At 40.1% G+C, this 15,365-nt stretch overlaps 1 protein-coding gene across 1 annotated transcript in view; it reads right to left on the reverse strand.

The window, feature by feature from the left end:
• Positions 1–4,441, reverse strand: part of MCM6 (minichromosome maintenance complex component 6) — a 36,750-nt gene extending 32,309 nt beyond the window's left edge. Inside the window, exons 1-2 of the mRNA XM_074363578.1 lie at positions 4,252–4,441; positions 941–1,087 (exon numbers count right to left, since the gene is read on the reverse strand). Of these exons, the coding sequence (XP_074219679.1) occupies positions 941–1,087; positions 4,252–4,358 (254 nt within the window). The 5' untranslated portion in view covers positions 4,359–4,441. The remainder of the gene's footprint in view (positions 1–940; positions 1,088–4,251) is intronic.
• Between the last annotated feature and the right edge of the window lie 10,924 nt (positions 4,442–15,365).

The following is a 15,365-nucleotide window of genomic DNA, read 5'->3' on the forward strand; positions in this document are numbered from 1 at the left end:
CATTTCAACTAACTGGTTAGATGGAATTGTGCATGTCCTCTTGATTTAAGTTTTTCAATAGCTGTGGCAACTTGGTTTATTTAAGCAGTGGGATCTGGAAGTCCTCTGAAAAATCAGCTACTTTCAGGAGACAGAACTGCTGCATGGTCTGTGCATAGGTGTTTCTACCATCAGCCCCGATTTTCTACTTCCTCTCACTTGTACTTTTCAGTACAACTTTTCCTGCTACATATTTTCACAATAAATTCTACTGCTTACCTCTCCAACCATTCTTGATGGTCAGATATGACTAGAAACTTGGAGACAAATCCACCATCTTCCAGTCTACCAAGTAAAAGAACAAAACTGTGTATCCTTACTCCTGGGTCTTCATTTCTCCTTCACAACTGTCTACAGCGTTTATTTTAACCTGATTTTATTTATACAGATTGTCACATTTATTTAATACAAATGCAGACAAAGATTTGTGTAGAAAGATATTTTTGGTTTTATATAGCAAGTGAAAGCAAAACAAAAGCCTAAATTATTAAATATAGTGTCGAATTTCTGCCAAAAAAAACCCACAAACCATTCAGCTTTTAAAATGTTTCAAGAGATTTTATATGACATGGGTGGGGGTGGGCAGTGGATTAAATGAACAACATAGCAACAGCACTGAATGCCTGACAATAGCATTGAATGCCTGATACAAAGCAAGCAATCCTCTTAACATTTGGGAAAATTATGTAGAAAGCAATAGTTTTCAACATCTGCATGTGAATAATTTTCAACTCCACAAAGGCCTAAATTAGTTTAGAGCAGCATTAAAATGACTACTGGCTGTATTAAAGGGCCTCTGTGACAGCTGCCCTTTTGCCTCAAAAATGAACACTTCTATTCCAAGAAGAGATGGCTTCCCAGGCTCCATGTCTAATTTAAAGTAAAGATTAATACACGATACCTATAGAACTCCTCTTGAATGGTGGTGGAAAGTTGCTGGTTAAATTGCTCGAGGTCCACAAAACTCACAACCAATGTGTTTCTCTCCGGACGAATTAGCTCCTCAGCTAACTGCAAGTACTTAATTTCCCCATCGCTGTTCTGGAACCTGCAGATATATGCAATTATGATAAAATTCGAGAATTAGGCACTAAAAAGGAGAATCTGAATGCCTGATAATTCAGCGTATTGGCTAAAAACTGTCAGCCTTATGGTCAGACAGGCCCATTTTAGTAGTTGCATAACTTGGGGCAAGTTACTTACCCTCTCTAAACCTGTCCCTCTTATTTTTGAAAATGATAAAAAAGATCAGAACATCGTCTTATCTCATAAGATTACTGTGAAGATTAAGTGGGAGAATGCTTGTAAATGTTTTGTGCAGTCTGGAACACAGGAAAATTGAGTCTTCAAATTTAAATCTGAACTTCTTTATTTAACATTTTCCAATCTTAACTGTACATACCAACAATAAAATAATTAGCATTTGTTGATTAGAAAGTATTAAACCAAGAAATTCAGGTTAAAGTACAAAGATTTCATTTCTAAAGGGAAAACTGACAGATCAGTTGTTGATTTAAAACCAGAGTAAAAGTAAATACACAGAAATGAAGTGCTTCACCGCCCAAGACCTCAGGAAAATGGAAAAATACATACACACAATGTGAAGCTGTTATGTTTTCTTCCAAGGGTATCATACAAACACACTTGCTTTCTGGTCTCTTAACATAGCATGCAGTTTAGTTTTGAGGAAAAATCAATTCCTCCTTCAAATATTGCATGTTGTAACTCTGTTAAATATTTAATGAACAACATCTATTTATCTGCAGAGCACTATCCACAGGTACCGTAAGATGGAAATGACAGTGTTGCTCCTCTCCTACGGTGGACACTCTCATAGGAGACATTTCTACTAAAGAGAAGAACAAGACATCTAAATGCCTGTGAAAAATGAATAAACAAAATGTAGTATACACATACAATGGAATATTATTCAATTTTAAAACAGGATTTTCTGCAACGTCTCAACATGGTTGAACATTAAGGTCACGGTGCTATATGATAAAAGCCAATTACAGAAAGACAAATATCACATGAGTCTACTTACATGAGATACCTAAAATAGTCAAATTCATAAAATCGAAGAGTGGAACGGTGGTTGGAGGAAGAGGAAAAGGTGGAGGTACTAATCAACAGGCATAAAGTTTCAGTCAAGTAAGATGAATAAGGTCTAACAGATCTACGGTACAACAATATTTAGTACAGTTAAAAATCTGTGAAGAGGGTAGATCTCATGTTAAGTATTCTTTACACAGTAAAATTAAAAAAGAAGGAAAAAAAGGAAGAGGTACAAGAAATGTGACAGGGGAATATAAACTAATTCTGCCTAACAGGAACATTTAGAAAGGCTTCAGGTATATAAAAGAAAGCACTAGAATTTGGCTTTGGAGGAATCAAAATTTGAAAGAAAAATGAATGGTAGATAGACTGGCTAAAGATGTTTCCAAGTATGTGGCAAAGTCAGAAAAGGTACGGAAGGAGTGTGGATGACAGAATGACTGTGGAAGATGAATCTGGAAAGAGCAGCTGTGAAGAATCTGGACTTTATTCTATAAGCAATGGCAAATCAAAGTCAGTATTTTGAGAGGGAGTTAACATTTTCCCAACAAATACAGGGATTATTTGTGTTGTTCATCATTATGTCCAGCAGTTAGCTGCATGGCAGACTGCAAGGAAATGAAGGCAATTACATCATTTGTTGAAATCAAACATTAATTGAGGACCGTTAACAAGTGGTGTGGTGGCTAGGTGGGGTTAAAGATGGGATTTATATTCAGATGAAAGATCTGACAGGTAAAGATATACTACCAGAGATAATGGAAAATGGTACCTTAGGAACATAAGGGAAGAAAGGAGTGGTGCTACGTGAAAGGTTTATAGGGTTTAACAAGCAGGTAGGAATCTTGAGCTGGGCTCTGAAGAATGAACAGCTGTCAGGGAGAGAATAACATTGCCAAAGGCAGGGAAATACAAATTATGGTTTCAAGTATCAGAATTTCATAAGACAGCAGAATTGTTCACAACAGCCAAAGTGTGGAAACAACCCACGTGTCCATGGATGGATAAACAGACAAACGGAATGTGGTGTATACATACAATGAAATACTATTCACTCTTAAAAAGGAAATTCTGGCACATGTTAGGACATGGATGAACCTTGAAGACATTATGCTAAGTGAAGTAAGCTGGTCACAAGAGGATAAATACCACGACTCCAAGTCTGACAGAAAATAGACTGGTGGTTGCCAGGTGCTGGAAGGTGGGGGGAAGGGTGAGTTACTGTTTAAGTGGCTGCAGAGTTTCAGTTTGGGAAGAAGAGTTCTGGAGATGGACAGCAGTGATGCTTGTGCAACAAGGTAAATGTACTTAATGCCACCGAATTCTACGTTTAAAAAAGGTTGATTGTAAATTTCATATTACGTCTATTTTACCACAACCGAAAAAAAAGAAAGAATTTCTTAAGACATTCCAAAGTGTTTCCACATCTTCCTGCAGGTAGCAGAGTCCCTACTTTTAGGGAAAGCAGTGACATGTCGCATATCTGCCATCTGACTGGTGGCAGTGGTTTAGAGCCAGCGAAGGGGGTTTAGAGAGGCCTGGAGCCTAAAAAAAGGCAACAGAAAAAAAGAAGAGTGGGGTTTGCGGGGTTGGAAGGCAAGGAAGGAAGAGAGGGAGGGCGTTCTGCCACTTCAGCAGGGCAGGCCGGCCCCCGCCTGAGTATCTGTCAAACCATAGGGTTCGCTCTAGTTCTTTCATCTCCACGGGCTCCAAGGAGCCAGGCCCTGGGTGGACCCGAGTCGGGACCCCGCCAGAATTCCAAGGCCGGTTCGGCCTCTCCCTTCCACCCTGCCGACGTGCGGCCGAACTAAACGAGTTATTCATCCCCACCGAGCCTCAGCTTCCGCCCCGGTGACCGGGGACCACGCGAGCACCAGCCTTGCAGGTCGTGAGGACCGAATAAAGGCCCTAAAGCGCTCGGCACTGCGCGAGTCGGAGGAAGGGCTCCATATGGAGTCTACCCCTAGGAACAAGGCCGGAGAGGCCCAGGTCTCTCTCCGTAGCCCGGCTAAGCCCCCGTAGGGCGTGGGCCGCTCTCCCAGGCGCGCTTCCCCTCGGTTCCCGCACACGCGCGGGCCCCGCGGCGCCCCAGGCCTCCGGAAGCTGGGAGCTGCGGCAGGGGCAGTTCAGCTAAGGAAGGGGCGCCCGCCGACTTACTCCTCCAAGAAGTCCAGGAACAGTTTTTGGCACTTCTCGGCCACCTCGTCGCGGACTTCCAGATGCTGGCTGCTGGCGCCCGGCTCTGCTGCTGCCGCGAGGTCCATCGCTGCCTAGATCTGAGGGGCCGCCGGCGCCACGCTCCACCGCCAAGAGCCGCTTCTCCTCCGACGCTGGAGCTTTGCGCGCGCCGCCTCCGCTCCGCCCCTTCTCCCTCCCCGTCAGGTCGGAGCCAATCGTGGCACAGGAGGTCGGGGATTTCGCGCCAAACCTGCCCAATGAACGCTGCTTCTCCCTCAGCCCCGCCCACAGAGCTGGGATTTCGCGCCAAATGCAAAGACCCGAGAAAGCCGGGAGTTCGCCGGAAAGCCTGTGCGCCTGCGCGCCTGCGCGCCTGCGCAGTGGATCGTGTTCGGGAAATTTGGCTGTGGAGCAAAAAATAGAATCTATGTTCGGTTGTTTTTTCAAATGTTCTTCAAATCGTTTCACTGGTATTAATTGAGCAGGAAGCGTAAGGCCTTATGGAAGAGAGAAATGAGTAAGTTCAAACCTTCTGCGTGAGCCATCTGATTGGAGGCAATAAACTAAACCACCAGACAAAACCCCGTAAAAGCAGCAAGAGATATATAAACAGTACGGGGGTGGGGGTGGGGGAGAGGATGGTGGGGAGGGGGGTTGGCAGAGTTATTCTGGTTGTTGCTGACCGGGGAAAATCAGCAAAATATTTGACACTGTTGATTAATTCTTCTCTCAAACTCAGTCTGGGCTTGCGTCCTCCTGATTTTCCTTTCCCCGTCATTGGCAATATTTCCTCTAACTCTTTTTACTTGGTTTTTCTCTCATCTCATTCCTGGCTAGCCTCTTTTGTAGGCCCCTCTTCAGGGAGTCCTTTAAATAAATGTTCTGGTCTTAGAGGCCCCCCTCCACTTTCCCATAAAGGAGCTCTCTTGGGCGACCTCCTTCACTCCGTCGGTTTCAGTTCATGTCTGGGTGCTGTTGACTTGTATATGTTTATCACCAACCAATTATCCTTCCTGGGCCTGGACCTCCAAGAGTTTAAGAGAAGCCTGGACAATTCCATTTTTGAGGTTTCCAAGCACATTAAAAAAAAATTTTTTTTTAATTTAATGCCAAACAAGATGACAGAAACTATAGTAATTCTTTACACGTGAACGTATAGACAAATACACTAGTCAAAAGATAGTTACAAGGTTTAACAAAACAGCTCATTGCTTGTGTACTGTAGTGTATCAGGTATGTATTACCTCATTTGAAGGTGATGGGAATGCGTGTGAGCCTGTATCCCTCAACCCTTCACCAACTCCATGTAGAGTTGAAGACAGACACTCAGACCTTGACCTGTGACAGGAGAAGGGACACCCAGACTCTGACTTGTGACAGGAGGGAGGGGACACTCAGAGATGTGTTATGCTTTTGAAAAGATGTGCTCACTTCTAAGAGACAGAGAAGGAATTCCCACATTTTCTGAAGTAAATGTCCTAAAAAAAAGGGAGGGGGAAGTCTTTACTTATTCTCCAGGGGAAATTAAACCCTGAGGTCTGAGTATGGATTTGCTCCTACACTGCCCAGTGTGAGTCCCAGTTGGGCTGCATAGGAACTGAGTTCTCCAACCCACTTTGCAAATTCCTCTGCACTGTGGATTGATGTTTTCTGATCTATGTTTTTTTTTTCTTTTTTTTTTCTGTTCTATCTTAATGCAGATTAAGTACCAGGAATTATTTCACTCAGTGGCGGATTACAATTGCAAAGCAATATGCTTGTAATGGAATAACTACCACCGCGATCCTCACTTCTGGAACAGCTACCACTAATATTAGTCACAGGCAAATTGACCAGGTGTGTGCATCTAAGGATGCAGAGCAGGGTGGGCCCAGGAGAGGTAGGAGGTAGGCACAGGGCAGAGGTGATATCTCCATTTTCGAGTTCACGTTTTAGCTGGATTTTCCTGGAGGAACACTGGCGCCTGTAGATAGAAACGTTTGTGTGCCTGTAAGGTAAGGAGTGAACTTAAAAGTTAGGGACTTTTGCGACTGTACCTGGGGGTGATGTTTGTTCATTCACTCAACAAACTCGTGTTTGGGGTCAGGGACTGTGCAGGTGTCCTGAGCTTCTGGTTGGGAACGACTCTGGAATTTCTCCTGGGGAGGGGCAGGGCTGGGGTCCCTGTAGACGCCCTGCTGGATCACACCCATTCCTTCCTTCCTTCCTTCCTTCCTTCCTTCCTTCCTTCCTTCGGGCCTGAGCGAGACTGAGGTCTTTTGGGGTGACCCTCCCTCCTGCTATGATGTTGCACAGACACACATGTCCTGGAGCAACAGCAACCTTGTCTGGTTCTCAAGTGAGGGTGCCTGGTTTCACCCCCTTGGTAATTGTGGACTCATTGGTCGGACACGCTGTTTTCCTCCTTGGTCTCGTAGAAGCTCTGCCCACTGTCCTCGCTGACATCTGACTGTGCAAAGCGGCCGCGTTTATTCAGTTTGGCAAATCATGGAATTGAGGTGAAAGTCAGGGAAATCCATACCCTTGGACACCTAGGTCTTGGGTGGGGGTCCAGCTGACGTCTCAGAGTCCGAGTTCCACTGTGGGTGGTGATGGGGTGGTGGGCAGGGGCATGCCGGACAACAGTCAGGAACCGGCTCTCCAGGGAAAGAAGAGCCAGCATGAATGCATAGTTTATGGTATAAGCTGATGTGAAGGACAGCAGTACACAGATAAGAAAGATGATGATATGCTGTTATCATGTAATAACAGATAACACACAATCCTCTGTTGTCATGGGCTCCCCGAAAAGCTACCTATATGGGCACATGAGTTTATTAGCTAAATGGACATTCAGTATGTGCAGCACACAGTTAACAAAAAATACTAATGGACAGGACTCTGCTATAAATTCTAAGAGCCCGAGGCCTCACGGGATGCTTTTGTGGATGTTGCCTGGCTCCTGTTTGTAGTCCCCTAGTCGATAAAGGAGAGCAGTTCTGACATGACGAATGTTGCTTGGTATTTTCTTGTAATTAGGGAGTAAGACTATGAAACCGACGTGAGCAAAACATCACTTCTTCCTGGGTGATGTCAGCAGCCTCTGCTGAATGACATCCTGGGTTTTGGATGTGGAAGTCTTCTCTCCGTCTTTACAGTGCGGCACCGCAGATACACACTTGTGCATCTCACCTGCCCGAGTCATACTTTCCCCATCACTTTCTAAGTCTACAGCATCAACAAAATGATCAACCAAGGCTGGCTTGTGGCATGTGCTGTTTGTGGCATAGATGTTTCCAACATGATGTTCCTGAACATGGAGTCAGAAGAACCCCAGAAAGCATTTCTACTACACACACTGTGGGTGGGAGGGGATAGTAAATGCAGTGCAATAACCAGTGAGGCCTACAGTAATCCTGCTGAGTTTTGAGAATTTGCTGCCTTTATTCTCAGTATAGTTTATTCAATTGTAAGTTAATGTTAGCTGGGTTTAATGGCCTGTTCACACTATTCCTGAAGATTCCGATATGGCTTTCATAACGGATGACAGCCAGCTCCAGCGCCCTCTCCCCTTCAAGGTTCAGTGCCTGGAACCCAGAAGTTAAACTGAGAAGACAGACTAACAATAGAAAAAAAGAATCGAATGATGTTATGTGCTCTTTATAAAGAAATGTTACTCAAGGAGGCAATGAGAATTGGGGACTTAAATTCCATCATAGCTGGAAAAACAAAAGGGGTTTAGGGGGATTAAGTTATGGGAATGTGGTCAGGAAAGCACGGTGAACAAGGGTATTTAGAGGATTTGTGATGCTTGATTTCAAGTTGGTGCCTTGTCCATTGATGAGAGCTGTTAAGAGACCTCCTCTTCCAGGTGTGGGAGGAGCGGTCCTTACAAATGGGTGTTTCCTTTATAAATGTGATTTCCTCTACAGAAGAAAAGCTTGCGCCCTGTTCTTAGAGCATTTCCTGAGTCTGCTGGTTCTCAGTGGCCTTCCACTGAGAATAATCCTTATGCCAAATGGGCACATTTTGGGTTGGTGAGTTCTGGTTCCTTTCATTTGAAACTCAGTGGTTTTCCCTTAAAAGCAAAATGGGGAATCCCTGTGAGATCCCAGGATTCACCTGAGTCTCTTGGTTTGGGATCGTTGAGACCTGGCCCAACTGGGATAGGATTCTGGAGGGCACGGATTCTGGTCAGTACTCCAGGTGGCTGTGAAGAAGGCCCAATTGGGTGGACAGTTGGGAGTGTTGCAGACCTACCTTTGTTCTGAAAAGAACAGCAGAGGTGTGTGTCCCTACACCAGGGCTGACCACACTCCCATGTTGGGTCCCTTCCATGAAGCCATCCCACACTAGAATCCTTAAAGTGGGGTTTCAGGGTCTGAGCCTTGGCCCTGATCCACCAGCATTTTGGAAACCTGCGTGGAGGATGTGTGGGCCATCGTAGCTGGATGGCACTGGGATAGAATCACTCGTGTGTGCTGTGTGGCAGAGTCCAGTTCCAGCCACCTGGACACTTGCTGCCTGAATGTCACATGCCCCCCAGGTGGTCTGGGGTCTCACTGCTGGAGGGACACAGTTGGGACAGGGCACAAGCTGAGAGAGAGCCAGGGGACAGGCTATAAGAGAAGATGGAGGCAGGGGTGCTAGTCGAGTATTTCTCATAGGTGGGGAGAGGACTGGTCACTGTTGCTGCTGAGGCAGAACAAGAACAAAGTTGGGTTGGCTGTTCATGTACTCGATGCTGTGCAGGGGAGGAAAACCTTTTCCTCTGCCCTCTTATGTTCTGTACCAGAGATCAGCAAATTAAACTGACAAATGACATTAACAGGAACAATAGATTTATTATGTTTGTGTACAGAGCCCTTCATAGAAAAGAAGTAGAGACCCAAAGAGACAGTTAGACTTGGGGACTTAAGTTCCTAACACTAATCCAGGCAGCACCCCAGCTGACTTGGAAGATGGACCTATGGCTGTGATGTCAGTTCTACCACTTTCTCGGTAAGGAGTATTAGGACTCATTCATTCAATAGTCACTTAGCAATGGTCCAGCACTCCTCTAAACTCTTGGATACTGCAGTGAATAAAACAGACAGAACCACTGCTTTCAATTAATATTTGTGTCTGGTTGAGGGGAGCAGACAGTAAACAAAATGTATAATTAAATTATGTAGAATGTTAAAGGATAGTAAATAGGATGGAGATATAATGCAGGGAGGAGGAAAAGATTATGTGTGTATATGGTGATGAGTGGGAGGGTGGGGGGCCCAGTATTTAGGTTCCTCTCCACCCTGGGTGGGGAGAAATCTAGGGATTCCTTCCCACCCTGGGTAGAGAGAACTTTAGAGTTGATATTCCTCTTTCCCCTGGGAAGACAGACATGTAGACATTTCTCTGGGAGCTAGAGCTGACAAACAAGTATCTGATAAGGGGTTGATATCCAAAATATACAGAGAATTCATACAACTCAACAAAGAACCCAATTAAAAATGGGCAGGGTGGGGAGGATATAGCTCAGTGGTACAGTGCATGCTTAGCATGCATGAGGTCCTGGGTTCAAAGCCCAGTACCTCCATTTAAATAAACAAAAAATAATTTTAAAAAATTTAAAAAAATAGGCAGAGGATCTGAATAGACATTTTGCCAGAGAACACATACAGAAAATGGTCAACCGACACGAAAAGATGTTCAAAATCACTGATCATCAGGGAAATGCAAATTGAAACCACAATAAAATTTCACCTCATACCTGTCAGAATGGCTATTATCACAAGACAAAAAATATCAAGTGTTGGTGAGGATGTGGAGGAAAGGGAACCCTTGTGTATTGTTGGTAGGAATGTAAATTTATGCAACCACCATGAAAAAGAGAATAGAGGTTCATCAAAAGATTAAAAATAGAACTACCATATGATCCGGCAATTCTACTTCTGGATATTTTCCTGAAGGAAACAAAAATCACCAATTTGAAGAGATATATTCACCTCTATGTTCACTGCAGCATTATTTACAATAAGTAAGATATGGAAGCAACCTAAGTGTTCATCAACACATGAATGGATAAAGAAGATGTGGTACATACACAATGGACTATTACTCAGCCATAAAAAGGAATGAAACCTTGCCATTTGTGACACCATAGTAGGACGTAGAATATATTATGCTAAGTGAAATAAGTGAAACAGGGAAAGACAAACACCATATGAATTCACTTATCTGTGGAATCTAAAACACAAAACAAATGAATAAACATAATAAAACAGAAGCAGACTTATAGATACAAAAAAGAAACTGGTGGTTGCCAGAGGGGAGGGGGTAGGGAAATGAATGAAATAGGTGAGGGAGATTAAGAGGTACAAACTTCCTGTTATAAAGTGAATAATTCATGGGGATATACTGGACAGCATGGGGAATATAGTCAATCATATTTTAATAATTTTGTATGGTGACAGATCATAACTAGACTTATCTTAGAGGTGACCATTTTATAATGTACAAAAATATTGAGTCAGTATGTTGTCTGAAACTAATATAGTAAGTTAATTATTAAATTTAAAAAATTAAAAATTTTAATTTTATTTTTAAATAAAAAGATATGAAAAATTAAAAAAAAAACAGGCTGACCCATGGGCAAGACTGTTTTAATGGTCTAAATACTTCCAGATATGTCAATTGTATCTCAATAAAGCTGGAAAAAATGAAAACAAACAAAAAACCCCAAACCTTCCAGAGCTTTTAGGAGTTTCTGTGACAAAAAATACGTTATCTGACCCGACCCACCTATATAGTAATGTACTGTATATAACATTCACTTAAAGGAAAAATATTTTTTTAAAGTCTTAAACATGTTTCAGCTTGAGTTAACAAAGTTTTATTCCAGGAAGTACTGTTACTGTATTAAGTTAAAGAAAAAAGAAAAAAAATGAGATGCAGGAAGTTACGCAATGCAAGAGTTGGTCCAAGACAAAAGCCTCAATATAAGTTTGACTCTGAGCAGAACTGTTTGTGCTCCGTGTAGCAGCTAAAGACAGAACTTCCTGTGGAGCCTGCTACTGTCAGCCACTGCAAATGTCAACTGGTAACAACTTATTACAAAAACTACTGTGCCAGGAGATAGCATCTACTCATTATTTAAGTATTATTTTCTTCATATTATAATGCTTTCCTCAAGACAGTCTAATGAGTCTCTACATGTGATAACCCTTTCTCTGTGACACATGTCAAGAACAGACAAAATTAAGAGGCAAAAATATTTCATAGGACAATATAATAAATTATTTAAAGACATAAATGACTCCATAATTGCCACCAAAGAATGAACAAAAATAGGCATACATGAGATAAAAACTAATAAGAAATTTTAGATGTGAAAAAATAGAGTCACTGAAATTAAAAAATGCAACAAATGGGGTTATTTTTAGACTAAGTATATGTGAAGAATAATTAAATACATTAGAAAACAAGACTGAGGAACTCATCTAAAAACAGAACAGAGACAAAGATGAAAACTATGAGATATAATAGAATAGTTAGAGGCCCAAATTTATCTACTTGGAGTTTCAAAAAAACCAAAAACAACAACGACCACCACCACCCCGGAGAAAGTGGTAAAGAAACAATATTTGAAGAGAGACTTGCTGAGAATTTTCCATAATTAAAAATAGATATGGGTCCTAGACAAACAGCACACTGAATACTGAACAAGATGATTAACTGTTGAACAGATCATAAGGGGTGGTAGAATATCAAAGATATTTAAGAGGCAACTTAGAAGCTACCAAGGAAAGAGGAGATATTATCTACAAGAGTATAGAACTCTTTAGATGTTACAACCAACAGACCTTAACTTAAAAAAATATTAAAGGTGGTACTTTACTACGAAGAAAAGCAAACCCTGAGGAAATATATAGATATAATAAACAATGGTGAGCACAAAACATGATGAAAGTAAGTCAGTATATTTAATCAACTCCTGAGTATAAAAAAGAAAACTGAAACCTAGCAAACTAGGGGGAAAAAACCTTAAAGAAATCAGAAGGAAGGAAAGTGATACAAGAGTGGGAATTAGTGAAAAAAAAAAAAACAAAAGAGAGGATCAATAGAATCAAAAGCTAAAGACATAAGCTGAAAAGATTTAAAGAAATAGATAAATGTCTAATAAGAATAATTTTAAAAAGTTAGAAAAAGCACAAAAAGATGGTTATATATTTTTAAAACCATAGGTGAATACTATGAATATTATCTCATTAAATATAAAATTTTCTCTGTCTTAAACTGTTTCAAAAAACAGAGGCTGATAAGCCATAAATATCCAAACTGAAAGAGAACAATATAAAAAAGAAAATTATTGCTATAAACAAGATATAAAATTTTAAAATATAAAACTAGCAATTATAAGTGAACTGTAAAAGAACGTATCTTATAATCTCTAGCGTAATCACTAAAACAATACAAAGAAGTTTAGTTCAAATGCCAATAGGAAAACTAAAATGAAATTCTAAAACATATTTAAATTGTATTAAAAAAAAGGAAGGAAAGGAGAACCAGATGAATGAAAAACAGAAGAGTCAAGGAGGAAACAAAAAATGGTAGATACAAATCTAACCATACAAATAGCTATATTAACCCTTTCAGGATAAGCTCTCCAATTAAAATGTGGAGATTGTCAGAATGGATAAACAAGACCCAGCTACGTGCTGTCTGTAGGAAACCCATTAAATATAGACACAGGTGGGCTGAAGGTAAATTATGGGAAAAGATATACCATGTAAATAATAACTGCAGGAAGACGGGAATGGCTATATTAAGATCAGAAAAAACAGATCTCAAGAGAGAGCATTACCCGGGTTATAAAATGGCATTTCATTAGATAAAAGGGCAAATTGGGAAGAAAACATTCATAACAATGCATACACCTAACAATAAAGCTTCAAACTATATGAAGCTTTATCAAATATTTACATAACAGACATACAGATCAATGGAACAGAACAAAGTTTAGAAATAGACTCATATTTATACAGTTAACTCTTTCCCACAAAGGTGCCAAGTTAATTCAACAAGGATAGGATAGTCTTTTCAACAAATGGTCTGGATCAACTAAATACCTACATGGGGGGAAAAAGTGACTTGACCCTTACAAGTACCATAGACAAAAATTAACTCAAAATGGATCATAGATCTAAATGCAAGAGTTCAAATTACTAAAATTATAACAGAAAACATAAGAAAAAAGACTTGTGAGATTGGGTTAGGCAGAGATTTCTTAAAACAGATCACAAAAAGCACAACTATAAAGTTTAAAACTTCTGCTCTTTGAAAGGAAATTAAGGAAAAAAAGAAAAGGCAAGCCAGACTGGGAGGAAGTAGTTGCCAAATGTGTAACTATCAAAGGGCTCATATTCTGAATATATAAAGAACCTTATAACTCAAGTAGAAGATAATCAACCTAATAAAAGAAACAAGGAAAAATATGAAGACACTTCACCAAAGAAGATATACAGATGGCCAAAAAACACATGAAAAGATGCTCACCATCATTAATCCCTAGGGAAATGCAAATTAAAGCCACAATAAGATACTGCTATATAACCACTAGAGTAGCTTAAATTAAGAAGACTGACATTTCTAAGTCTTGGTGATGATATAGAGCAGCTTAAACGCTCATTCGATACTGGTGGAAATGCAAAATGATACAGCTACTTTCGTATTTGTATAACTGTATGGCAGTATCTTATAAAGTTAAATATACACTTCTCATATTTCCCAGAAATTTGACTCCTAAGTATCTACCTAATAGAAATAAAAACATGTCTGCACAAAGACTTGCAAACAAATGTTCATAGAACTATTATTCACTACAGATTAAAAACTGGATGCTACTTATACGTACATCAACTGGTGAATAGAAGAGTGAATTATGGCATTTCCAATCTATAGAACACTACTGATCAATAAAAAGAAATAAAAATATAGGCAACAACATGGAAGAATCTCAAAACATCATGCTTAAAGAAGACGTCAAACACAAAAGACCGTTCTACTTGTATGAAACTCTAGAAAAGGCACACTATAGTTACAAAAGTAGATCTTTGTTGCCAAAGGTGGAGACTGAAATACAAAGATGCACTATGGAACTTTCTAGGGCAATGGAAATATTCTGTAGTTTGATTATGGTGGAGGTTGCCTGACTGTATAAAATTACCAAAATTCATCAAACTACACACTTAAGATGAAAGAATTTTGTTGTATATATCAGCAAGTTGAATTTAGTAGTACACAAAATAATATATCATGATCAAGGAGCATTTATTCCAGAAGAATATAGGAATTTCTATTACTGTCATCTATCATATTCAAAACTAAAAGAAAAAAAATCACAGCAAGTACAGAAAAAGCATTTGACAGATTCAACGGTCATTCTTAACAGAAACTCTTTAGTGGAATATTCATTAAACTGATAAAAGGCATCTATTAAAAACCCAAAGAAAATATCACACTTAATCTTGAGACTTTATGAGTGTTTAAAAATTAAATCAGAAACAAGAAAAGCATGCCTCCATCACTCCTTTTATTCACCATTCTACTGAAGGGCTTAACTAATACAATAAGTAAATATGACGTAAGAATTAAGACAGGAAGAGGTAAAACTATTTGCCAAACACTATTCTACTGTTTTGCCAGGCACTGTTTTGTTTCACACTTAATTCCCACAATATTCCCATGAGATAGGAATATGCGCAAATGAAGAAAGTTGAAGATACACAAGTTACTCAGGGTTATATAGCTGAGCTGGTTATAGAGCTGGTCAATAGCAAAACCAGGATTTGAATCCAGGCAGCCTAGCCATAGAATCTATACTTTTCAGTACTATGCTATCCTTCCTCACATCTGTCTATTTGAAGCAAGTATTACAATGTTAAGATTTGATAAAGCTTGGCGGCAAGTACAAGGATGTCCTCTTTTTCATGCTCTAATCTGGTTGGCATGTTTGTAATACTTTATAATAAAAATAAATAAAAAGATTACATCATTCTAAGACTTTATAAACCATTTATTTTGAAAGTAGCTTTTATTCTATGAACATGAAAAGAACAGCTCTAGGGCCATTGTTA

Source organism: Camelus bactrianus, chromosome 5 (assembly GCF_048773025.1).
Source record: "Camelus bactrianus isolate YW-2024 breed Bactrian camel chromosome 5, ASM4877302v1, whole genome shotgun sequence".
In the NCBI taxonomy this organism is placed as follows: Eukaryota; Metazoa; Chordata; class Mammalia; order Artiodactyla; family Camelidae; genus Camelus; species Camelus bactrianus.